This window comes from Sorex araneus, chromosome 11, assembly GCF_027595985.1.
Source record: "Sorex araneus isolate mSorAra2 chromosome 11, mSorAra2.pri, whole genome shotgun sequence".
Taxonomy (NCBI): domain Eukaryota; kingdom Metazoa; phylum Chordata; class Mammalia; order Eulipotyphla; family Soricidae; genus Sorex; species Sorex araneus.
The window spans coordinates 730,895-753,865 of NC_073312.1; the positions used below are offsets into that span (position 1 = coordinate 730,895).

Below are 22,971 nucleotides of genomic sequence, written 5' to 3' on the forward strand. Positions count from 1 at the left end.
AACGGCCGGAGAGCCCACCTGGAGGAGGGTCCCTGTCCTGAGCAGAGTCCTCCACACCAGCCTGGAAAACACCCAACCCTCACCTCTGAGGATGGTGAGAGGCTTGGGTTTAAGGGGCCTCCTGCGTCTGCTCAGGACCCGCACCTGTCCAGGCTGTGACATGAATGACAGTTCCCTCCTAAAGAGCCTGCTGGCTCTGAACACACACACATACGTGCATGCACATGCACACACATACATGCATAAACATGCGCACACACATATGTGTACACATAACTGCACACACAAACACATGCACAAACACATGTAAGCACAAACATGCATGCACACACATATATGCATGTGCACACACATGCATGCAAACACATGCACAATACACAAACACATGTGCACGCACATGCATGCAAATGCGTGCACACATGTAGGTGAGCATACACACATGTGCACATGCACATGTGCGCATACACACACAGTGAGGTCAGTGTCTACGCCCCTGGGATGGGGGGCTGGGAGCTGGTCCCACTCAGCAGAAGGCCCAGGAGGGGCAGCAGGTGTGGCGGAGCCTGGGCCCCGGGGAGCAGAGGGTGCAGGGCAGAGTGCAGAGCCCAGGGCTGCCAGAGAGCCCAGAGCCAGCATCTTCCAGCGCAGGCCTGGAGGAACGCGACAGGCTGCCAGAGCGGCCTGGCTGGCCCCGCCCAGCACGTACCTGCTTGCAGCGCCCAGGGCTAGGAGGAAGGAGCTCTCCAATGTGCTGACATGCCTCCATGACCCTCGCCTGAGTGGGCCGCTCAGGATTCTTAGGGAAGGAGAGGCCAAAAGTGCCTCCCCAGGGGAGACCTCCGCTCTCCCAGGTGCCAGCTCTGCTACTGCAAGTCAGTGCTGGAGACCCCCACGCCCACCCTGCACCTTGGGCCTCTGCTTCCCCAGACTGGACACAGAGAGGTTGCTGGGAGGGGCAGAGGCCCCACCTTACACTCTTCCCCTCACCTCCCAGAAACCAGTCTCTTCCTGCAGATAAGGAGGATGGGGGGTGAGGTGGGTGTAGACAGACTGCAGATCACTCTTCTCTGGGGCCCCTCATGTTCCCTCATCAATGGCAGGCACTTGGTTCCAGCATCGCTGAGCACCCCCAAGGGGAAGGGGCCATGGGTAAGGGTCACCTCGGCCGTTCCAGCAAGCAGCATGGCTGTGCTGGCGTGTGGGAGTGCCCAGAAGCAGCAGTGTGGGAGCCGGGCTGAGGTGGGTGCAGGACCTTCTCATGAGGTCTTCGGGGGGAGGGCTCCCCAGGGGTGCCCAGTGACCTCCTTAGCCAGGCTGTCAGGCCAGTGACTGGGGTGGAGCTGGGGTTGGGATGAGCAGGGCAGCACTGCCCCCTGCTATCTCCGAGCCTGCTGAAGTCTGGTGCAGGGCTTGGCTTCTCTGGGGAAGGTGGGTAAGTCACAGAGAATGAGCCAGAGTTCCACCCCCTCACCGGGCCATGGCTCAAAAACATACCAGTCTGGCAGGTGCAGTGCCCCAGGTCCAACCCTGGTACCAGTGGCCGAAGTTCCACTGGGGTAGGCCTGGTGGTTCCCAGCACCACCTGCAAGGCCCCAAACATACAAAATACTGGAACACTTTCACCCCACCAGTGTATAAAGTTGTTGAAAAGATTTAAGCAGAATTTAAAATGTCCTCACATTTTTGGGGGGCCTCCCAAGGTGCTTAGGAGTGGGGGGCCATCAGCCAGGTGCCGTAGATTCAAAGACGTGTTCAAAGATGTGGTGCTGTGTATTGCCCGGGTACAGCCTGTGACATTTGGGGGACCAGGTCAGGTGACGCAGGCAGGACCCCCACGCCCTGCACTCACCCCTCTGACCACACAGCATCAGCGGCTTTTGCTTCCGGAGTCCCATTCCCATGCAAGAAACAGGTGGGTTTCACCGGAGTGAAGCCAGCCTTGTAGGCTCCCTAGAAAGGGAAACCCTGCTCCTCCCGCTGTCCGGAGCTGGGAGTGGACACCACACACACACACACACACACACACACACACACACACACACACACACACACACACACACACACACACACACACACACACACACACACACACACACACACACACACACACACACACACACACGACAGGGTCCCTCGAGGGCTCAGGAGTAACCAGGCTGCATTTATGGCTGAGGGCCAGGGTGGGGCAGCACTCAGCTCCATGCCCCTAATGGAGCGGACGAGCCCACTCACCCCCAGTCCACCTGCGAGAGCTTGTCCTGGGATGCTCCAAACCAAAGCCCGACAGGCGCAGTGGCAGCTCCAGCGCTGGGGCAGGTGACCCCGAGCAAAGGGCCTGCGTGCAGGCTGCACACGCCCTTCCCGGAGTGGCTTGTACACAGTGGGCTTTTCCTTGGGAACCCCCAGTTCCTCTGGGGGTTCTATGCTGGAAGGAGAGGAAGGAGAAGCATGCCCAGGGCCTAGACCCCCGCTGTCCAGCTTTCTGGGCACAAAGGTAGCTGGAGCGACCAGGTGCCACCTTTGGGCAGGACTAGGACCTGGAGGTTATGGGCTCACTCTGAACCCATCCGACAGCGCGACCCCCACCTCCGCCCCATCCTGCTCACCCTCCGCGGCAGCAGAACCCCCTGCACCCCCTGAGCTCAAGGGTCGGCTCCAAGGCTCCCTGGAACCCCAAACCTCCCGCAGGTCTGCTGCGCCCCCAAAGGCGCTCCCCAGCCCCCGCCTCCTGGAAACCCCAACAGCTCATCTGAGCATTGGTGGGAAGGACATAGGTGTAACCCTGGGGGGCAGGCATACGCGCCCGCTCCAGAGGATGAATGGGCGGTCCCTGGCTGCAGAAGCGTGTACGCAGGGCCCGCGGTCGAGCCAGTCTGCAAAAGGGCGCTCTCCCAAATGCTAGAGACAGGGCGGAGGCGCGGCCAAAGGCAGGGGTATGAGTTGCCTGGACCGGGTGAGGTGCGTGCAGAGGTGATTCTGAGCGAGGGGTCCAAAGGTCCAGCCCGCTCCCTGCGAGCTCGTCCCGTGTTCCACGTGCCTCCACCGGGGAAGCAGGCCAGGATCTCCAGAACCGAGGGGAAAGGCCCCGACCAGCTCCGCCCGGCTTGAGGAGGCTGGGGGAGGGGCGGGCAGGCGGCCGGCTGCCCACTGCAGCGCCCAAGGCAATCCCGCCGCTCCCAGGGCGTATTGTTATGCGGCGCTCGCCCGGGGCCACTTCCTCAGCGGCTGCGGCCCCTCCTCCAGCGGCCAGGGGTGGGTCTGGGATCCCTGGAAAACGCTCCCAAGGAAGGCAAGGGGCTGGAGTCGAGTCCGAGCGCCTGCCAGGAACGCTTGAGCTGGTGGGTTATTTCCTAGACGCGCAAAGTAAAAAAGCTGCGGGACCCTGGGTTCAGCAAAGGTGTAAAATCTCGGCTCCAGGGCCCGCTGAGCCCCGCCGGGCCGGGGTCAAGGGTGTCCCTGGGCGACCCTCCCCCAGGGGCCCACCTCTGAAGCTGCTGGCGCAGGAATGAGAGGAAGGGCCTGCTGGGCTCCCGGTTCCCACCCCCAGGTCCCGGGGCCCGGTCCCGCCAGAGAATCCGCACGCAGAGCAAAGGCGGGAAAGCCAAGTTTTTTCCCCTTTTATTCAGCGTCAGAAGGTTTGAGGGACAGTGGGCCAGAGCCGCAGGCCTGAGGTCACTGGCGAGGGTCTCCCAGGACGCCCCGCTCGGCCGCGGCACTGCCCAGGATGAAGCCCACGGCCAGGGACACGGTCTGGTCGAAGGAGCCGCGGAGCTGCTCCACGTGCTGGTTGAGGGTCAGCAGCTGGTCGCGCAGCGGGCCCAGGATGGTCACGATGTCGCCCAGGTGGCCCAGGGTCTGCAGCAGGGCGGCGTTCAGCGTCGGGGGCGCGGGCGCGGGCTGCTCCGGGCTGCCGGGCGGCAAGGCGGGGTCTTCCCGGGCGGGGGACGGCGGCGGCGGCGGCGGCGGCGGCGAGCTGTCGGGGTCTCGGAGGGGCGCGTGGCCCTCGGGGCGGCCGAACGTGGGGTCGAAGCTGGCGAGCGCTGGCGGGGAGCCTGGGGGCCTGGGGGCGTCCGCCTTCAGCGGGGACGCGCTGAACCTGAGCGTCCAGGACGGGTCCGCGTCGGCGTCCCGCGCGCCGGGCGACAGCGAGGCCCCTGCGAAGGCGGAGCGCGGCCGCGTGAGGTGGGGTCCGCCCTCCCCGGGCCCCGACGCGCCCCCCGGGCCCCCACCCCCGCACCTACCCGGCTCGGCGGGCGCGTTGCTGGCCGGGCGGCGGGCGCGCTGCGGGCGCCCCGGGGAGCGGCGGCGGCTGCGGGGCTGCCCGTGGTCGCCCAGCAGCTCCATGAGCTCGCGGATCTGCGGGTCGAAGGGTCCCGGCGGCTGGTCGTGCGCGTCGCGCAGCTTGTCGCGGAGGAACTTATAGCGGCGGCGGCACTGCGCGGGGGTGCGGCGCACCTGCTGGCGGGCCAGCGCGGCCGACACGCGGCGGTAGGTGGGCAGCGCGCGGCGCCGGTCCAGCAGCAGCGCGCGCCACACGGCCGGCTGCAGCAGCGTGCCCAGCAGCAGCTCCGTCTCCCGCTCGCTCCAGGGCGTGCGCTGCGCCGAGCCGGGGGACACGGGCGAGCCGGGGGACGCGGGCGCCGCCGACGGCGCGGGCGAGGTGGGCGGCGCGGGCGAGGCCCCCGGGTCCGCCTCGAGGTCCGGGCGGGCGGGCGACGGGGGCGCGGGCGGGGGCGGCCGCCGCGGCCGGAGCAGCATCCCGGGGACAGGTGGGCGCGCTGGGATCTGAGCCCCGCGCGCGTCCGTCCGCCGTCGAGCTGGCTCTGCCCCGCCCCGCAACGCCGCGCCCCGCCCCTCGGCCGCCGCGGTCCGGCCGCGGGGGCGCCTGGGACGCGGGTCCGGCGCGGGGGTCTGGGCGCGAGGCGGGCCGCGTCGACGGGACGGACCTGCGCGCGGGAGCGGCGAGCCGGCCGGAGAGGGCGGGGGCGCGCCGGGCCCGGGGTTTATAGGCACGCGCCGCGCCCTGCTCCGGCGCCGCGGGCCCGGGGCCCTGAACGCCCCTGCGCCTCCCCGCCCCTCCCGGCGCCCCCCGGCGCCCCTGTGCGTGCTGCGCTCCCCGCCCCGGGAGTGGGTGGGCTCCGCAGCGAGCGCAGGAAGTGGCGGTCCGAGCGCCGAGGGCGGACCCTGCTCTCGGCCCTTGGACCGCCCTCTGCGCCACCCCGCGCTCGCTCCGCCCCGTCCCGCCCGCGCGCCCCCAGTGAGACCTTCAGCGCACGACCCCCTCTGCAGCGCCCGCTGCCCAGACGGCGCGCCCCCGGCCCGAACTTCACCTGGCGCCCCAAGGCCAGCCGCAGGGTGACCTTGTGTGGTCCCCTAGGTTAGGAATTAGACAACTGTCTTGCATCAATGCTTCGCGCCGACTTTATTCGAGAAGCCCTGGTTAGAGCAATATGACAAGAAAAAGAGAGTGCAGAATGGACCGCGAGCTTCGGAGCGCGGGGGTCTGGGAAATACCGCACAGACGCAGGTACAGCTTGAACGCGCATCGCGCAGAGTCCACACACACCTGTATTTCCGGTCAGGCAGCCTTTGAAGACGACCCCCTACCAGCCCTTCCTCACCGCCCTCCACCTGCTTTCTTCCTGTGGACACTGCCCTCGGCTTCGCCCTGGTCCCAGGATGCTGTTCTCACGTGAGACACTGAAATGCTGCCGTGGAAAATCCCTCCCGGCCCCCTCGATCGCCTCTCCTGTCCTCTGGTCATGTTGCATCCCACCGGGTGTCCATTTCCTCATCGGGCACTTTTGAGGACCCCTGGCCAGGTACTTGGTGGGGTATTCAGTTGGGGTATGCCTGGTGTCTCGGTTCCGTGCGGCTCTGGATGGTCCACTACCATTCTGCCCGGGCCTTACCGGCAGGATCAGACACTGCACAGTGCCTCCCTGTGTCCTCAAGGGTCACTGGCTCAGCCCATCCGCAGGCACACCCATCCCTTTCACTCCACCATCCGGTTCTTGCTCCTCCCTCTGTGGATGCAGAGTGGACCTGGCCCTGTGACAGCCATCCCCTCTCCTGTCCATGTCCCTCGTGTGGCCGTCTCCATCCTTCAGTCCTTCCTGACCCTGCGCTGCCCCTGATGCAGTCATGCCCTGTCCCCCTCACTGCTGCAGCCTCCAGCCAGCCTCTGTCCAGCTGCAGGGGGTCAGGCGAGGCTGGCACTACAGGCTCTCTGCTTCCAGGCTGGGGGCTGGGAACCCCCCAGGGGGTCAGCAGCGTCTGAGGTGCTGCTGGGGGCCACAACGAGGGCTTCTTGTGGGTGAAGATCAGGGACACACAGTGGCCCTCCCCCATTCTCTGGCACTGCCCTTGTGTGGCCCACATAGCTGCCACCTCTGTTTACTTGTTTCCAGCCCTCACCCAGTGGTGCTCAGGGCTTCCTCCTGCCTCTAGGCTCAGGGATCACAGCAGTTGATGCTCGGGACTCGTGTGCCAGGGGTGAGCCAGGATTGGCTACGTGCAAGACAAGTGCCTTTCTTGCTGTCGTCTCTCCGACCACCCTACCCTCCTCTGTAGCTGATGCTTTCAAAAATTATTTTCTGGCCATCTCAGCAGTGCCAGGGTTGCCCCTGGCGGGCGTGGGGAAGTCGAGTCTCTTGCACCAAAGCCTGCCCCTGTCCCATAAGCTCTCCCTCCTGCCACGGAGGGCCAGAAGCGCTGGAGCCGTCTCCACTCACGACCTCATGGACCCTCCTCCTCAGCCTGTCCCGGGAGACCCTCAGATGCTCGTGCCCTGAGCCCCTGTCCCCAGACCCTGAGCCCTGGTCTCTTCCCCTCCTTGCGCAGTGCTCACTGACCCTGTGAGACCCTCTCTGGGGCAGCAGCCACAGATAGCCTTGCCAGCCAGTGTGAGCTTCAGTTCCCGAGGCCTTGGCCTGAGTCTTGTCCCACTCGGGACTGCACCTGTGTCGTGGGGTCTTTCCAGGGTGGCCATGTGTCATTCACTCAGGGCAGACACGCGGAGACGAATGGTCGGGCTCGGGTGGTGACCATGGGTGGTGCCATGAGGGTGGCATGCAGGGCCCCTCCCCACGCTGCTCTGTGCTGGGCACTGTCACCTCAGACTCTGACACTGAGGCTGAGCAGAGCCCCCTCGGCAGCCCCTTGCAGTCAGCTGAGCCCACGTGTGGTGGCCGTGCTGTGTCGCCCGTGGTCTTCAGCTGAGAAGGCCCAGCTGGGTGCCCCAGGTGGGTGGCTGTGGCCTGTCCAGGGTGCTCCCCTGAGCACAGCTGGCCTGTTTGGGGCAATAGTGCTGGGTGCCTGTGTGGAAGACGCCTTGGTCCCCTCGGGTGATGCAGTGCAGGGACGTGTCTCCGGAGCCTGGTGCTGTGGGTGTGGTGTGGGCTGGCGTGGGTGCTGTGGAGGCACAGGGTTGTGTAGCATGGACGTGGCCTGGGCGTGGGCACGTGTGGAGGGTGGCCAAGGCCAAGGCCAGCGCCGCCGCCGCTGCTGCTGTCCCACGCCCTTTGCTGGGCCCCCTCTCAGCCCTCACTGGACTCGCCCCCAGCTATTCGGAGCACTGGCGCCTGGGAGTGAGGCCTCCCTGGTGGCAGCAGCAGGAGGAAAGGCTGGGTGGGGCGTCTGGACTAGTGAGGTGGGACGTAGGCACCAGGTCAGGGGTGGGGCCTGGGGTCCCGGGGAGAGTCCCGGACCTCGTGGCTGGTAGTGGGTCACTTTGGCCCTTGCTGTTAGACTCACAAGCTGTGGTGAACACTGGGTGGAGGGCGCTGGGGGCTGGCGGGGCCCGGGGAACCGGAGGGTCCAGCCTAGTCTGTAGAAGCTGAAGGCGGCCTCTATCTTTTTAATACTTGATTTTGAATTTTTTACATCCTACCAGAAATGCCCCAACCTGCACTTGTGCTGCCTGTTTCGAGGCAGCCCGGCCCTCCTCCTCCTCCTCAGGAGGGCGGGGCTGCACTGCCCACGTGGTGCCCGCCCGCGGGGCCTGGTCCTGCCCCTCTTGCCCTGGGCCGGCCCGGCGGCAGTCTCCAACCTGTGCCGTCACTGGAACGTGGCTCTCATCCTCCGCAGCTTGTCCTGAATCCTCCGCGAATGCTTCTCGCTGCCCAGCTGGCGCGAGTCGGCCCTGCTGTCGGCCGCCAGGAGGGAGATGTCGACCCCGCTGAAGCGAGCCATCCTCTGCTTGAGGTGGGCTTGCAGCTTGGCGTCGGGTGCGAAAGTGTAGGGGTTCTCCTGGAAGGCGCAGACCTGGCTCGCCACCCTGGCGATGTTCCTGCAGGAGTGGGGGCATCAGCCTGCGGGCCAGGGCCCTGACCACGGCTCCCAGGGCAGAGTCCGGAGGTGGGCCTGCTGATCCTTGAGACCACTCTCCTTCACTACTCCGACCGATGGTACACTGACCCCTTCCACTCACCCACCCTCCACTCATTCTACCACCCACCCATCCACCCACCCACCTGTTAAACACCCAGTTTCCATCCATTCACCCACCCATCTTCTCGTCCACCCATCCACCTGCAAATCCATCCACTCATTTATCCATCCATTCCTCCATCCTTCCACCCACTTATTCTTCCGCCGTTTACCCACCCATTCGCCTCTCTCCTTTCACTTTCAAGTCCATGAAGGTCCACGTAAGTGCAGTGTGAGACCCCAGTGCTCAGGAACTGAGAATTTTGGGTTGAAGGAAACCCAGGGTCAGCTGTCCGGGTGCAGAGAGGGTTTGTGAGTGGGCCTGAGTCCAAGGGACTGTGCAGTGTGAGCGGAGGCTAGTGAGGACTCTTTCCCCTGGGGCATCGAGGGGCTGGCGCACAGACACTGCCCGTGCTCTTCCCCGACCCTGAAGCAGTCAGGGGCCTGCAGCAGTCCGGGAGGCGTGGTCGCCGCCCCAGCCTGTTCCCCATTGTGTGCCAGGCTTTGTGTGTGTGCCTGCTTGTGCCAGCAGTGTCTGTACGTGCATGCATGCCTGTGCACGTGTGTGTACGTGCATCTGTGTTTGAATCCGGGCTTCACTTGGGAAATCACGCACTTTCAGTTCATTTTACTGATAGGGATTTTCTCGTCTCTTTGATGCAGTGCACTGTCTGTTTCTGGCGTTTGGGGCCCATCCAGTGTTTCTCAGGGCTCACCCCTGACTCTTTTGGCAGGGTTCGGGGGTCCTGTGGCTTTTGGGATGAAACCTGGTTTAGCCAGGTGCAAGGCAAGTGCCCTACCTGCTGCCATCTCTAGCCCTGAAACACCTGTTTTGTGTGGCCGGATAGTGTAGTGGGATGGGCATTTGCCTTGTACTTGGCTGACCGGGGTTCGATCCCCAGCTTCCCATATGTCCCCCCAGCACGGCCAGGAGTAATTCCTGAGTGCAGAAGCAGGAGAAATCCCTGAGCATCACTGGGTTTGACCCCCCCCAAAAAAAAAAAAAAACCCAAACCCTGTTTTATTTGCTTGTTTTGGGCCATACGAGGTGGTTCTTCGGGGCACTGTGCAGTGCTGGGGATCCCACCCAGGTTCCCGTGCCGAGCGTGTGTCCCAGCCCATTGAGCTGTCTCTCTGGCCCCGGAAAGGCTATTTGAAAAATCACTAAGTTCTTATTGGGGTCATACAAGGCCTTTCGGCAGAGCGTGGCTGGGCAGCGTGAGGGCCACAGGAGTGCCCCTGGCGGTGCGTGGGAGTCCTGGGGCATGGGGTGGAACCCAGCCCGGCCTGAGCTCCACCACTTAAACCAGCTCTGCCCACAAGACTAGGTTTTTATGTTTTTTTTTTTTTCCTGATGGGGGGCTGGAGCGATAGCACAGCCAGTAGGGCGTTTGCCTTGCATGCGGCTGACCCGGGTTCGATTCCTCCGTCCTTCTCAGAGAGCCCGGCAAGCTACCAAGAGTATCCCACCTGCACGGCAGAGCCTGGCAAGCTCCCCGTGGCATATTCGATATGCCAAAAACAGTAACAACAAGTCTCATAATGGAGATGTTACTGGTGCCCACCCGAGCAAATTGATGAGCAATGGAATGACAGCAGTACATGATACAGTGATTCCTTTTGGATCACATCTACCAATGCTCCAGGGTTACTCCTGGCTCTGCACTCAGGAATTATTCCTGGTGGTGCTCGGGGACCATATGGGATGCCAGGGATTGAACCTGGGTCGGCTGCGTGCAAGGTAGACGCCCTCCCCACTGTGCTATTGCTCCGGCTCGGACTGGTTTTAAGCTGGGCACTGGGAGCCAAAGGCAGTTCTCAGGGGCATGCACGTGCTCCAGGAGTGACCTCCTCAGACTCTGAGTCGGGGTGGCCCTGTCACCACCCTGCGGCCCCCACACTACAGAAACACCCACAAGGCACCAAGAGCAGGTGGGACTGTGGCCCCCCGGTCCCTGAGCTGTGCTGGAGAGCAGGGCTGTGGGCTGCCCAGCAGCCCTGCCTCTGACACGCAGGGGAAGACCAAGGGGGTGCCCGGGGAGTCTGGCTGCACACGGGGCCCTGGACCACAGGCCTGTGTGGCCCTCCAGGCCACATTTGACCCTGGGAGCATCAGCAGCCAAACCTGCCTGTCCTCCTAAGGGCACTGGACTCCCAGGGGAGTGTCGTGTGTCTGTCCCACATGGACAGCCCTGGGGAGGCCCAGAAATGGGGGGTGGAGAAGGAGGGGGTGGGGGAGTGGAGTGGAGAGGGAGTGTGGGGGAGGGAGGGAGTGGGGGAGGGGAGTGGAGAGGGAGAGTATAGAAGAGGGGAGGTGGGGAGGGAGGGTGTGGGGGAGGGGAGGTGGAGAGGGGGTGTGGGGGAAGGAGGGGGTGGGGGTAGGGGACGGGAGTGGAGAGGGGTTGTGGGGGAGGGAGGGTGGGGGAGGGGTTGTGGGGGGAGGGAGTGGTGGGGAGGGGGTGTGGAGGAGGGAGGAGGGTGCGGGGGAGGGAGTGGAGTGGAGAGGGGGTGTGGGGGAGGGAGTGGGGGAGGGGAGTGGGGTGGCAGTGTGGGGGAGGGGAGTGGAGAGGGGTTGCGGGGGAGGGAGGGTGGGAGAGGGGAGTGGAGAGGTTACCCCTCACCTGCCCTGCGCTACTCTGGCCCCTCCCCTGCCCTGCCCTGCCATGACCCCTCCCCTATGCGGCTCCCTTTTTGGGGGGCACGTCTGGTGGTGCTCAGAGCTCACTCCTGGCTGGCCAGGGACCATACGTGGTGCCAGAGGTGGAACCAGGACTGGCCACGTGCTGTCGCTCTGGCCCCACGCGCCCCGCCCGTGCCCCCTCACCTGAGCTTGCTCCACCGGTGGGCCCCGTTGGTCATGGTGAAGCCCCCGGTCTCCAGCTGCTGGACGTGCATGGCCAGCAGGCGGGCAGAGGGCAGGGTGGGCTGCGCCCGGCAGCGGCGCCCCTCCATCAGGCACAGACTGTCGCTCTTCAGGAAGACCTGGGGGGCGGGGGCGGGGGTTGGGCTCGGGTCAGAGCAGGGCCAGGCTGGCCGCTGCCGCAGGGCCCCTGGCCACGGGCAGCCTCACGCCGGGGCAGTGGGGTTGGGCTGGGGAGGGCAGTCCTGCCACTCAGGACCTCCTAGACGTGTGTCCTGCCTGGGCCCCGCAGGGGTGGGGTGGGACAGGCTGCGTGCAGGGTCGCGTCCTGCTGCTGTCGCAGGGACTGCCTCTGGACTGGGCGTTCCCTCCCCAGCGCCTGCAGCCTGTGTGGCCAGCGGGTGGGCCCCTGGGCACCCAGCCCACACAGGGGTGGACGCCCCTCTGCCTCAGGCACAGCCCTGGGGTGTGAGCAGCTGTGGCAGAGGCAGGCGGGCCCCAGGCTCACCTCCACGGCCTTCAGCTCCTCCAGCACCTCGGCCACCTTTGCAGGCAGGACTCTCCAGGCCTGGGACAGAAGCGTCCGTGAGACACCACAGCCTCGCGCCACCCCCCGCCCAGCGCCCGGGGACTCACGGGGGACTGCCTCACGGCCGTGTGCTCCAGGCCGCCCAGGATCTGCATGGCTGTGGCGAAGTTCCTCTGCTCGTAGCAGGACTTGGCGATCAGGAGGAATTTGGAGAGTAGATTCACCTGCAGCTGAACCGGGGCTGCTGTCAGGGGCTCCTGCCAGCCAGAGGCCAGGACTGGGTGGTCCCTGCTGCCAGGGGTGGGGTTGGCAAGAGGGCAGCCCCGTGGGTTCATGCCCACTGGGCCTCCACAGATGCGCACATCGATCATTCCCGTGAGTCGACACCGTGTACCTGTGTTAGCACGCACCAGGAGAGCCCTGGCAGCATGCTGGGCGCACCTTTGTTGGGCAAACGTGGGTGAACCCTGGGTCGGCACACAGGGCACTCCTGTGGGCCAGCACGCAGGGGTGTCCTCTGGGTTAGCACACTGGGTACCCCGGTGAGTGAACACACTGAGTGTTCCTGTGAATAGTCACACGGGGTGTGCCCTGGATCAGCACACCGGGCACTCCTGAGGAGGAGTACATCGAATAATCCTGTGGGTACTCCTGTGGACTGGCAGATGGAGTACACCCAACTGGCTTTCTGTTTTGTCTTGGGCCGCACCTGACTGCTCAGGGTTTACTCTGGCTTTGCACTCAGCGATCATTTCCGGCGGGGCTTGGGTTGCCCTATTCGGTGCCAGAACTGAATCTGGGTCCAGTGTGTGCAAAGCAAGCTCCCAACCTGCTGTCCTAGCTCTCTGGCCTAACACACCCAGTTTCCAGTGCTCACGTCCTGGCTGAAGAGGAGGGTCGTCTGTCAGCAACGCCCTGAAAACCCAGACCTCTCGCTGTTGGGAAAGAGCAGCAGGAAGCTGTCACTAGCAGGCTAAGGCTGTCCCGTGGGAAACAGGCACGGCAAACGCTGCAGTGGGCCCCACATGCATACACAGGGGTAGTGTGCCTCAGCCTCCCCAGGGGCCAGGGGGGCCGGCTGGGCCAGGGCGGCAGGGACCCCAGCCACCCAGAGTGAGTGGGAGCCGGGTTTGCTCGGGGAGCTGCCGCTCAGAAGCCAGGCGTCTGCTGGGGCAGAGAGGGCCCATGGCCCAGTGGCGGCCTCAGCCTCCCCTCCTCCCCTCCCGTACCCCACACAGCTGACAGGATGCTCCCAGATGAGATGCAGAGCCAGAGTCTGGAGGCCAATGGTGGGACCCTGCAGTGGGCACTGACGTGAGGCAGGAAGCTGTCCTGGGGACCTGCTGTGGTCCTTCAGGCCAGGGCTCAGGACAGCTGGAGGTCCCCCCTCCTGGCTGCAGGCCTGTCCTGCAGGGTCACAGGGCCAGTAGCACTCAACATGTTTCGTCCTGGCAGGGAAGCCTGTGGGGTCTGCAGGGAAGGAGCCCAGCCTGAGTCAGTGAGGCAGGACTGAGGGGCAGAGGGCTGTGAGCACAGGACCCCCAGTGGGAGGGGTCTGAAGGGAGTAGGCCCAGGCCCTGAGCCCGTGTCCTGGGGCTGAGGGAGTGAGTCCTGGGTGCGCATTCAGAGCCTGGCTGCATGTGCCCAGCAAGAATGAGGTTTGCACACATATGCCGGCTTGGCGCACACGCACTGCAGCACCTGCATGCTCACGAGTGATACCTCCGTGTCTTTCCATGTGTGACAACTCTGTATCTGAGCACATGTGTGTGACAGCCTCGTCACTTCACTCACGAGAGATGCCTGCCAGCACACGTGAAGACTGTGTGCACATCTGTGAAACCCACCTGTGTCTGAAGGAGCAGTGTGAACACACATGAAACCTATCTGGATGCATGTGAAGGCCCTAAAAACACATGTGAAGCCAACTGCATGTGTGTGAGGGCTCTGTGCACACATGTGAAGCTGCCTGCATGTGTAACCTCCATGTGCACATGTGTGGAGCTGTCTGCATGTGTGTGATGGCTCTGTGTGCACACGTGATCACAGGCTTCATGGGTTGTGGCCTCAGTGAGTGCGGGGCAGGCTTCTGGTGAGCTGTGGGGGTGTCTGACGTCACTGATGGCAGAAGCTGGGGTGTTGCTGGCCCTTGGCCTCTAGTGGCCCCAGGACTGCGATGAGGGGTCACTTGCTTGCCCAGTGGAGGTGCCCACCTTGGAGCCGTGGCAGGTGACGATCTCTGCGGCCACCCAGGTGCTGACATCGTCCCCGTGTCTCAGTAGCTGAAGCAGGAAGGGGTCCTGGGTGCAGTCGGGCAGGAACAGGCTGCAGGCCCTGGCCGGCACACACTCGGAGCTGCTGGACCTGCAAGGGGCCCGGCTCAGCACGCTGGCCACTGCGGCTGGCCTTCAGCTGCCCCTCCGAAGTGGTGCTCGGCCCCAGGACTCACCGGGGCAGGGCCGTGCTCGTGTCCGTGATGCCCAGGGACCGGGAGTTGAGGAAGTGGACAGGGTGGCACTTCTGGAACAGCTCCTGCCGGCAACCATGCCCAGTGTCTGACCCCCACAGACTGCACCAGGCAGCCCTGGGCTGGGGTCCCCTCTGCCTCCCGGGCTCCCTACCTCTGCAGCCACGAGCCCCAGGACCCAGCCTGGGGGGAGGCCTGGGACCACCCGGCCCAGGGGGCAGCAGGCAGGGGCCTGCTCATCAGGGTCTGCGGGGGCTCGGCCCCGCCCACCTACCTCCTGCAGCAGCGTCAGCTGGCTGGAGAGCTGGGAGGTGCTGTACTCAGTCAGGAAGAAGGATCCCTTCTCGCTGGCCCCCGTGCAGGGCCCGTAGAGGCCCTCGAAGACACAGGGCTTGGGCAGGGCGGACGCAATGCTGTACTGCCGCTCTCTGTGAGGCGCGGCCAGGCCGCTGGCCCTGGACAGCCGCCAGGGGAAGTTCTGCGGGCAGCCAGGTTCCACTGAGGGCCCGTCCGGCCCCGCAGCCTGCTAGGTGAGCGCAGAGACCCCACCCCATGGCCGTGCGGCCACAGCTGGCTCCCTCAGGGCAGCTCAAGTCTGGGGACACACACACTGGACAGGGCCGGGCTCCTGCCCCTCCCACCAGGACTATGGGGGAGGACCTGGCCGGGCAGGGAGTGCGCGTGTGCCTGCACTCGTGTCTCCGCACACACACGGTGTGTGGTGGGCATGTGCACAGGACAGGGCACGTGAGCACACGGGCATGTGTGTGCCTGTGTATGTACATGTGTGTGTGCATGTGAGGCTGTGTGCCTGCTTCTGTGTGTACCCGTGTGGGTGCCCCCCTACGCCGGGCTCAGGGAGCTGTTCTGTCTGTGGGTGCCCCACCCTTCCCAGGCCTTCACCTTCCGGGAGATGCTGTCCTCCGAGAGCCTCTTACAGAGGGCGTTGAGGGGCCCGGCGTCCTCCTCAGCCTCCTTGGGGTCCTCCGTGTCAGTGCTGCGTGGGGGCCCCTCTGCCCGCTGGTCTGCACCCACTTCCAACAGCCCCAGCAAGTGCTCCACGGAGCCGTCCCGGGGCAGGATCTGGACAAAGGCCAGGAGGTCGCTGTGCCCAGCTGGTAGGGTGGCTTGTCCAGTCGGCCTGGTCCCGCTTCCACAGAACCTGCGCCGCTGCCCCGTCCAGTCACTAGCCCCGCCCCTGCCCTTGGACCTGCCCCGTGGGTCTTCTCCCCTCCCTGGGCCCGGCCCCGCCCCCGCCAGCCCCGCCCCCCACGCGGGCCCCGCCCACACCACGGAGCCCCGCCCGCCGCGCCCCCCAGCCGGACCTTGGAGACGAAGTCCTGCAGCCGCCCCCGCAGCTCCGCGTTCCTGGCGAAGTCCACGGCGTAGCAGTCCTCCACCCAGGCGTGCAGCAGGCAGACGCTGCGCCTGTAGATCTTGGCGAAGGTGGAGGCGGGGTCCTGGAGGGCCCTGGAGGCAGGCGTGGGGGCTCCCTGAGAGGCCTCGTGAGCTCCCGCGAGCGTGTGTCGGCAGTTGGGGGCGAGGCCAGCCGTCCCCCCTCCCGCCCGCGGCCCCGCCTCCCCGCTGGTTCTGGCCCAGCGGGCCGGCCCTGGGCGTACCCCGAGAGGGTGCTGCTGATGCGCTCCAGCAGGAACTGCAGAAAGTCCTGCGGCGAGCAGAAGTAGCGGAAGGTGTAGAGGAACTGCTGCACGTAGCCCTCCAGGAAGGCGTCGCTGCGGTACAGGCGGGGCGAGGCTCAGGGCGCTGCCTGGGGGAGCCTGGCGGGTCCCCTATGTGGGGGCTCTCGTGCACGGTTCTGGAAGCTTCCACGCATGCCACGACCCCACTCGGTGTTGGGAAAGCTTGTCCCACCCCAGGTTCTGTTTCAGTCCTGCCAATCACCCGAAAGTCAGGGGTCCTCAGGACTCCCCAGTGACACCACATCGGAGTGTGGCAGAGAGGGGAAGGCCTGTGTGTTGGTGGTCCTGAGGTCAGGTGTCCCCCGAAACTCTGGGCAGGGTTCCAGGGTGAAGACACTGTGACGAGGCATGAGGGCACGTGGTGGCCCGGTTAACCGGACCTGCTCACACAATGCACACATAGGCACACAAATGCACATGTACACACATACACAGTTGTACACAAGCACACCATACAATGCACATGCCATGCCTCACATACACGCATCACACACATTACACAGATACACACCCCACATTCATACTGCATGATACTGCACGCCACCTACATGCACATACCATGTGACATGCACTATAAATATAAAGATATATATGTTATGCACACAGGCTGTATCACACGCCATACTGCCACACCCACACAACATAGTACACACTGCACTACATAAGCCACACATACATGCCACACATTAAACACCACACAAAGCGTATTGCAACTACACATGCCATGTAACGTGTCATACATCACACACCATACATGACCTACAACAGATATGACACAAAGGGGAAAACAATACATAGTGCAGGATTTTCATTAGGCTCCACACACGCACCACATGTTATAAGCTGCCCCTACACGCCACACACGCCTCCTGTCACACACTGTGCCTGGGACTCACAGCACACCTGTGCATGACAACACACGCCCATCACACATGCACACACCTGTCTGGGAGGGAGTGGGGCACAACCCGGCCGAGCAGGAGGTGGCCGAGGCCGGGGCATCTGGAGACCCCCCAGCTCTGGAGCAGCCCCTGGAGGGGGGGAGCCCTGGGGTTGCTCCTTCCTGGGCCCTGAGGGCTGCCCCAAGCTCCCTGGAGGAAAGGCGGGGTGCAGGGAGCCTGCTGTGGGTAAGCGTGCACCCCTTTCACCAGTGGCCAGTGACCCCCGTGGCTGCATCCAGACATGGCATGTGGCCTGGGTCTCGGAGCCCAGCAGAGCCCAGAGACAGCTGGAGGTGCAGGGAGTCCCTGCGGCCAGGAGGGGGCGCCCCGCCCCTGCCCCACTGCTGGGTTCTGGGTTTCCTTGGGCTCGCCAAGGCTCGGGCAAGGGGCGCTGGGCACCTGGAGTAGAGGAAGGCCATGAGGCCCAGCGGCGTCCCTGCCTGCAGGGCGCGGGCCTGGCGTGGCCGGCCGCTGCGCGGGTGCTTGGTGACGTTGTAGAAGATGAGGGACGAGGACTCATCCAGGGGGCTGAAGTCCAGCGAGTCACAGGGGGCCGAGGCGATGGAGACGACCATGGGCAGCGTGCATGGCTCCAGGCCCCAGCGCTCCGCGTGCATCACCTGGGGGGGCAGCGGGTCAGGGCCGGCAGGGGGCCTGGGGGAGCCAGGGCGGGGCTCCCAGGCCAAGCCTGACCTGGGGTGGGGGTGGCCACTGTCCACTTGCCTGCAGGTACCTCTGGACCAGCCTGAGGAAGTGCACCCTGGACCTCATGTCCTCCAGCTGCCCCTTGAGCTTGGCGAGCATGGTCTTCACCTCGGAGCCTGGGTGGGGGTGGGTGCTGAGCTGGGGAGGGCGCGCGGCCCGGCCACGCCCCCCGCCCTGCCTACCTCTGCCTCGCTTCTCCTTCTGCAGCAGCTTCTGATAGAACCGGAGGGTCTTGCGGAAGTTTCTCTGCTCCATCAGGAGCTGCTGCTCCACCTCCTGGGGAAAGAACCGGGTGCGTCAGGCGTCCACTGCACCACACACGGGCACCAGCAGTGGTATGTGGGGAGCATGGGGCACAGGGGGCTGAACGCAGGGCACACGGGGGGCACAGCACAGGGGACGCAGGCACGTGGAGGCCAGAAACAGGGACAGACACGGCGGCAGCAGTCCACGGGGAACAGACAATGGGTCTCCCTCCCTCCTTGGTAGCTGGGGGTTGGCACCCAGTACACCTCGGTCCTCGTGGCGGGGCCCTCAGGAGGGGGACAGGGCGTGGTTCTTGCTTCTGAGGAACCCCCAGCGCCTGTGCCCCAAGTCCTCAGCAATGCCTGGGGCTGCAGTCCGCAGGATCCCCACGACCCCTGAGGAGGCAGTGGGTGCAGTGCTCGGCATCTGGCATGCTGGCCGGTGTCCTGAGTCTGCTGGGGGCTAACACAGCCTGTGCCGAGGCGCCTGCACCAGGACCTCCGTGTTCCCGCAGCAGGCCAGGGGCGGGCCCTCCTGCGACCACGCCCAAGGACGGGCCTCCTGTGACCACGCCCAGGGGCAGGCCTCCTGTGACCACGCCCAGGGGCGGGGCCTCCCGCGACCACGCCCAAGGGCCGGGCCTGCTGTCTTGCGGCCACGCTTAGGGCGGGCCTGCCGGTCCCTGAGCTCCTTCTCTTTCTGCATTTGGCCCCTGCGACCTGAGAGGTGCTGATCTCGGTGCGTGTCTTGTGCGCTGTTTCCCTGGAACGTGCCTGGGATGGAAACGGGCCTCCCGCCTGTGATGTCCATGCTTCCACCCTGACCACCACCTGAGGTTGCTGGGCCTCACCCAGGGGTGCTCAGGGGTCGTGGCTGGCAGTGCTCAGGGCTGCTAACCCCGCTTCCCCGCCTGCTGTCTCTCTAGCCCCCTTTCCCCGCAGGGCTCTTCTGACGCGTTCGGAGTTCTGGGGGCTTTTGTGTGGGTTCCCCCGTTCTGTGGAACCACCCAGAGCTGCTGCTCTCCAGCTCTCACCGTGGGGAAACGCAACCGTCATTGCGGTTCAGGGGCCCCAGCCCAGCCTCCGTGACTTCCGGTGCCTGAAGGCCTGAGTCATGTCTTTCTTTCCCAGCCCTGCAGGAGCTCTGGGCTCACGTCTTCCCTTTTTGATGTCCTCTGCCCTGGGCTGCCCACGGCCTGGCTGGGGTGGCCCGTGCAGGCTGCGGTGCCCCTTCAGCTCCGTGCTGGAGCTCTGGGCTGAGGTCTGGGTCAGCCGAGGCCGTGCTGGCGCTGGTGCTCGTGGCCGTGTGCACTGTGGGGACGCACACACACCCGGCTGCTGAGGCTGGAGAGCTAGGGCGCAGGCCACCAGCGACTCTGACTTGTGACTGTGTTTGCCAGGCAGCCCCCAGCCCCGGCTCCTGGCGGGAACCAGGAACAGCCTTTCCTGTCCGCAGTGGGGCTGCTGACGCCTCGACGGGGTCACGTCAGAGCCTCTGTGCTGCCTCCAGGGCCTCAGCGCCACTCAGCACAGACCAGTGCTCGGTGCCCTGGACACCACCAGTCACAGCTGCCCTGGGCCGCTGTGCTCGCTCTCTGCCTGCACTGGGCTCTGCACCCTGGGAGGCCCCCAGCCGGGTGCCGGCACAGCAGGGCCCAGAGGGTCCCCACGCACCCCTGTTCCTGTGAGGTCCGAGGCGCTGGGGATGGGGTAGGAGCTCCCAGGACAGAGGTCAGACGGACACTGCCCCTCCTTCCAGGGGGCTGGGGCCTGTGCCTGCCGCACCCTGAAAGGGCTGGACTCCTTGGGGTCCTGCTAACTGGGCCTCACAGCCCCTCCCAGCACAAGATTTCCGGGGATGCCCAGGAAGGGGCCTACTCCACCTGTCCCTCCACCTGAGGCCTCCCGGGCCCCATCTCAGGACCCGCTGGGGCCGGCCCTCCTTCCCACTGGGAGCTGGACAGCTGCAGCAGGTGGAGTGAAGTGGGGACCCTGTGGCCTGGAGACGGGAGGGAACTGACCGGCACCTGGGCTGCGGAATCGTGCGGGGTGGGGGGCAGTCGCAGGCAGGCTGTGGCCTCTGGTGCCGGGGACGGACAGCTTGTCCCACATCATGTCACCCGCGACCAGGTGGTGTGGGGTTTCTCAGGGAGAGGAACCTGCTGGCCCCGGGCTTGTTGCATTTCTGCATGGACAGTATAGACACTGTCCCTTGCCACCATGGACCCTGGGACAGGCCCCCGCTCGGGTCTCAGGGCCGGGAGGCTGGCACTGACAGGAAATCATGTGCTCTCGAGGGGACGGCAGTCAACTTGGAGCTGGGTCCACTCTCCTGCTCCACCTGACTGGCGTGCACACGCGTGACCCGTTCCAACACGTGTCTGTACTCCTAGTGCTGCCGGTCCCCCGTGTCCTCTCAAACACCCCTTTGTTGGAGCACAAGCTTCCTTGTGTGGCCAGTGGACAGCAGAGCTCGGGCTGTCTGGGGACCCCCTGGACAGAGCTCACTGCCCGCAGAAAGGCCATGCAGGGCCCCGAATGCTCTCTGGCCTCAAGGCTGGGAGTGGGTGAGCCGATGGCTGAGGGGCTACACTTGCCCCCACAGGCAAGTCTGACCTGACCAGTGGCCAGGATGAGCTGAGCTCTTCCACTGTGACTCAGAAGTGTCCAGATGACCAGCCTCTGGGAGGGATGCAGGGGTGTGCCCAGGCTGGGGCACCAGGAGAGCAGGGCGCTCTTGGCCTCTCTCCTGGTTGGCCCGAGCTGCTGCCCACAGGTCCTGGCACGCATAGCAGAGCACTCACCGGGTTGTGGGCACTGGTGTCGGGGGACCCGCTGGCCCTCTGCCGGGACAGCTTCTCCGCATAGCTGGACACGTCGGCTCCAAAGCAGTCGGCCTCGTAGAAGGCACTGCGCCAGCCCGGGCAGCAGCTCCGGGACTCCGTCGAGCCGCCTACTTCGGGCCCAGAGACGGCCTCTGCTTGTGTGTCCACTGCTGGGCTGGTCCAGCTCTGCGACGACTCGTCTCCCACCACGGGCGGCGGCTCCCGCCCAGCCTTCACCGATCTCTGAGGCCGGAACCCCACCTCGAGGTTCCCCTGGGACGGCTCATCCGAGTCGGCATGGGCCAGGGACCCGGGGGCACAGGAGGCCCGGGGGCCGGCAGCATGGCTCTCCTTCCCTGGACACGGGCCACGGGGAGGGTTGCAGGGGGCTGCGGACCCCACGCCAGGGCCCGCTCGAGGGCCAGTGTGGCCAGTGGGGCAGCTGGGAAGGGTGAGGCCCTGTGTGCCGGGGGAGGGGCTGGCTGCACCGCCAGCCCTGTGTGTGCCCCGCCACCCCCCCCGTCTGTTCATGAGGGGTCACGGCCTCGGGCTGGCACGACAGAGGCTGCGGGATTGGCCTCGGGGCTTATTAGTTCACAGACTGGTCTGGCTCTGGGCCACTCTGTGCCGGGGTTGGTACCTGGGGCTGCATACGTAGCTCGGGACGAGGTGCCCCGGCAGCGCCAGGACACCCCACGCTCAGGGACAGTGCGTCTCCGCATTCAGGGTCCGCCCAGCCCCCTCGCGTGCACCCTCACCTGCTCTGTGCAGGGGGCCGAGTCTGTGGCTCGGGGAGCCTCGGAGCAGATGCACGCAGCTGCTGTCCTTGTCCCGGGGCTGGGATGGAGCCTGCTCTGCAGCCCTGCCGTCAGAAGGGGGCGCTCCAACTCGCTTTCCAAGGGGCACTCCGGCGCCCCCTGCTGTCCGCGGCGGGCACTGCAGCTCCCCTACAGTCCGAGGGGCTACTACAGCGCCCCCTACTGTCCGCGGTGGGCATTGCAGCTCCCCTTATAGTCAGAGAGGCTACTGCAGCTCCCCCTGCTGTCCGCGGTGGGCAGTGTGGCTATCCCTACAGTCCAAGGAGCACTGCAGCTCCCCCTGCTGTCCGCAGTGGACACTGCAGCTCCCCTACAGTCCAATGATCACCACAGCTCCCCCTGCTGTCCGCAGTGGACACTGCAGCTCCCCCTACAGTCCAAGGAGCACTGCAATCCCCCTGCTGTCCGTGGTGGGCACTGCAGCCCCCCTTATAGTCAGAGAGGCTACTGCAGCTCCCCCTGCTGTCCGTGGTGGGCAGTGTGGCTCCCCCTACAGTCCAAGGAGCACTGCAGCTCCCCCTGCTGTCCGTGGTGGGCAGTGTGGCTCCCCCTACAGTCCAAGGAGCACTGCAGCTCCCCCTGCTGTCTGCAGTGGACACTGCAGTTCCCCCTACAGTCCAAGGAGCACTGCAGCTCCCCCTACAGTCCAAGGAGCACTGCAGCTCCCCCTGCTGTCCGTGGTGGGCACTGCATCCCCTTTCCCTCCCAATATGTGCACCCTTCTTGGGGCTTTGCCTCTTTCTCCTGGTCTTCTCAGCCCTGGGCTCCTTGATGTAGCCTTGTGGGAGCCCCAGGTTTGGTCCTGAGTGAACCACAGAGCGTGGACTGGATCTCCTGGCCTGGGGCCCTAGCCTGGCTGCTGACCCCTAGCTCCTTGGCGCCCAGATGGTGCTGTGTAGGTGGCTGTCCAGGATCCCTGAGCTGCTGTGTGGTGGGCAGGGAGCCCCTTCTGGGTCAGTGGTGACTCCGCCTTGATCCTGAGAGCACTGGGTGTGGAGCTCTGCAGTCACTTGGTCCACATGGAGGGGTGCATCACCCAGCTCAGACCTGTAGGATCCTGTCACTCAGTCCCTAGTACCCCAAGCCTGGGTCCCATGCTTCCTCTGACCTGTTCCTCTTCCTTCTCTGGGAGCCGAGCTGTTGGGATGGGGGCACTCACCCTAGGGAAGCCGGCTGTGGTCCATTCACCACTGAGAAGAGGCCACGTAGCAGCTTGTCCCCCCAGTACAGGTCACAGAACTTCTCGGAGACGGCCCCGCAGAAGGTGGGGTACGTGAGGTCCTTCAGGCCCTGGATGTACTCCCCTGGGGCACAGCAGGACCGGTATGTGATTGGTGTTGGTACCCAGGAGAGGTGAGGGGCCCAGCTCTGCCCCTGGTCTCGGGCGTTCAGGGTGGAGTGGTCCTTGGGGTGGTGGCCTGAGTGCCCTTTTCCCGGGCCTGCCAGGTGTG

General features: G+C 65.1%; 2 protein-coding genes across 2 annotated transcripts in view; both read right to left on the bottom strand.

The window, feature by feature from the left end:
* Window positions 1-3,672: 3,672 nt before the first annotated feature.
* UTF1 (undifferentiated embryonic cell transcription factor 1) lies at window positions 3,673-4,790 on the bottom strand. The gene is made up of 2 exons (XM_055119658.1): window positions 4,242-4,790; window positions 3,673-4,154 (listed from the first exon to the last, which is right to left on the bottom strand). Exons 1-2 carry the CDS (start codon window positions 4,756-4,758, stop codon window positions 3,673-3,675), a joined length of 999 nt encoding a protein of 332 aa, XP_054975633.1. The 5' UTR covers window positions 4,759-4,790.
* Window positions 4,791-5,398: 608 nt separating this feature from the next.
* KNDC1 (kinase non-catalytic C-lobe domain containing 1) overlaps window positions 5,399-22,971 on the bottom strand; it is a 40,858-nt gene continuing 23,285 nt past the window's right edge. Inside the window, exons 15-30 of the mRNA XM_055118887.1 lie at window positions 22,680-22,824; window positions 21,461-21,564; window positions 20,682-21,058; window positions 17,815-17,908; window positions 17,651-17,748; window positions 17,327-17,547; window positions 15,906-16,019; window positions 15,612-15,756; window positions 15,190-15,369; window positions 14,561-14,764; window positions 14,269-14,351; window positions 14,033-14,183; window positions 11,927-12,049; window positions 11,799-11,858; window positions 11,255-11,412; window positions 5,399-8,290 (exon numbers count right to left, since the gene is read on the bottom strand). Coding sequence (XP_054974862.1) covers window positions 8,059-8,290; window positions 11,255-11,412; window positions 11,799-11,858; window positions 11,927-12,049; window positions 14,033-14,183; window positions 14,269-14,351; window positions 14,561-14,764; window positions 15,190-15,369; window positions 15,612-15,756; window positions 15,906-16,019; window positions 17,327-17,547; window positions 17,651-17,748; window positions 17,815-17,908; window positions 20,682-21,058; window positions 21,461-21,564; window positions 22,680-22,824 — 2,489 coding nt within the window. The 3' untranslated portion in view covers window positions 5,399-8,058. The remainder of the gene's footprint in view (window positions 8,291-11,254; window positions 11,413-11,798; window positions 11,859-11,926; window positions 12,050-14,032; window positions 14,184-14,268; window positions 14,352-14,560; window positions 14,765-15,189; window positions 15,370-15,611; window positions 15,757-15,905; window positions 16,020-17,326; window positions 17,548-17,650; window positions 17,749-17,814; window positions 17,909-20,681; window positions 21,059-21,460; window positions 21,565-22,679; window positions 22,825-22,971) is intronic.

Bases quoted from the DNA above. Each gene is read 5' to 3' on its own strand.
- UTF1 (XM_055119658.1), bottom strand. From the start codon at position 4,758: ATGCTGCTCCGGCCGCGGCGGCCGCCCCCGCCCGCGCCCCCGTCGCCC. The intron at 4,155-4,241 runs GTAGGTGCGGGG...CCGCCTTCGCAG, and splicing joins CAACGCGCCCGCCGAGCCGG to GGGCCTCGCTGTCGCCCGGC.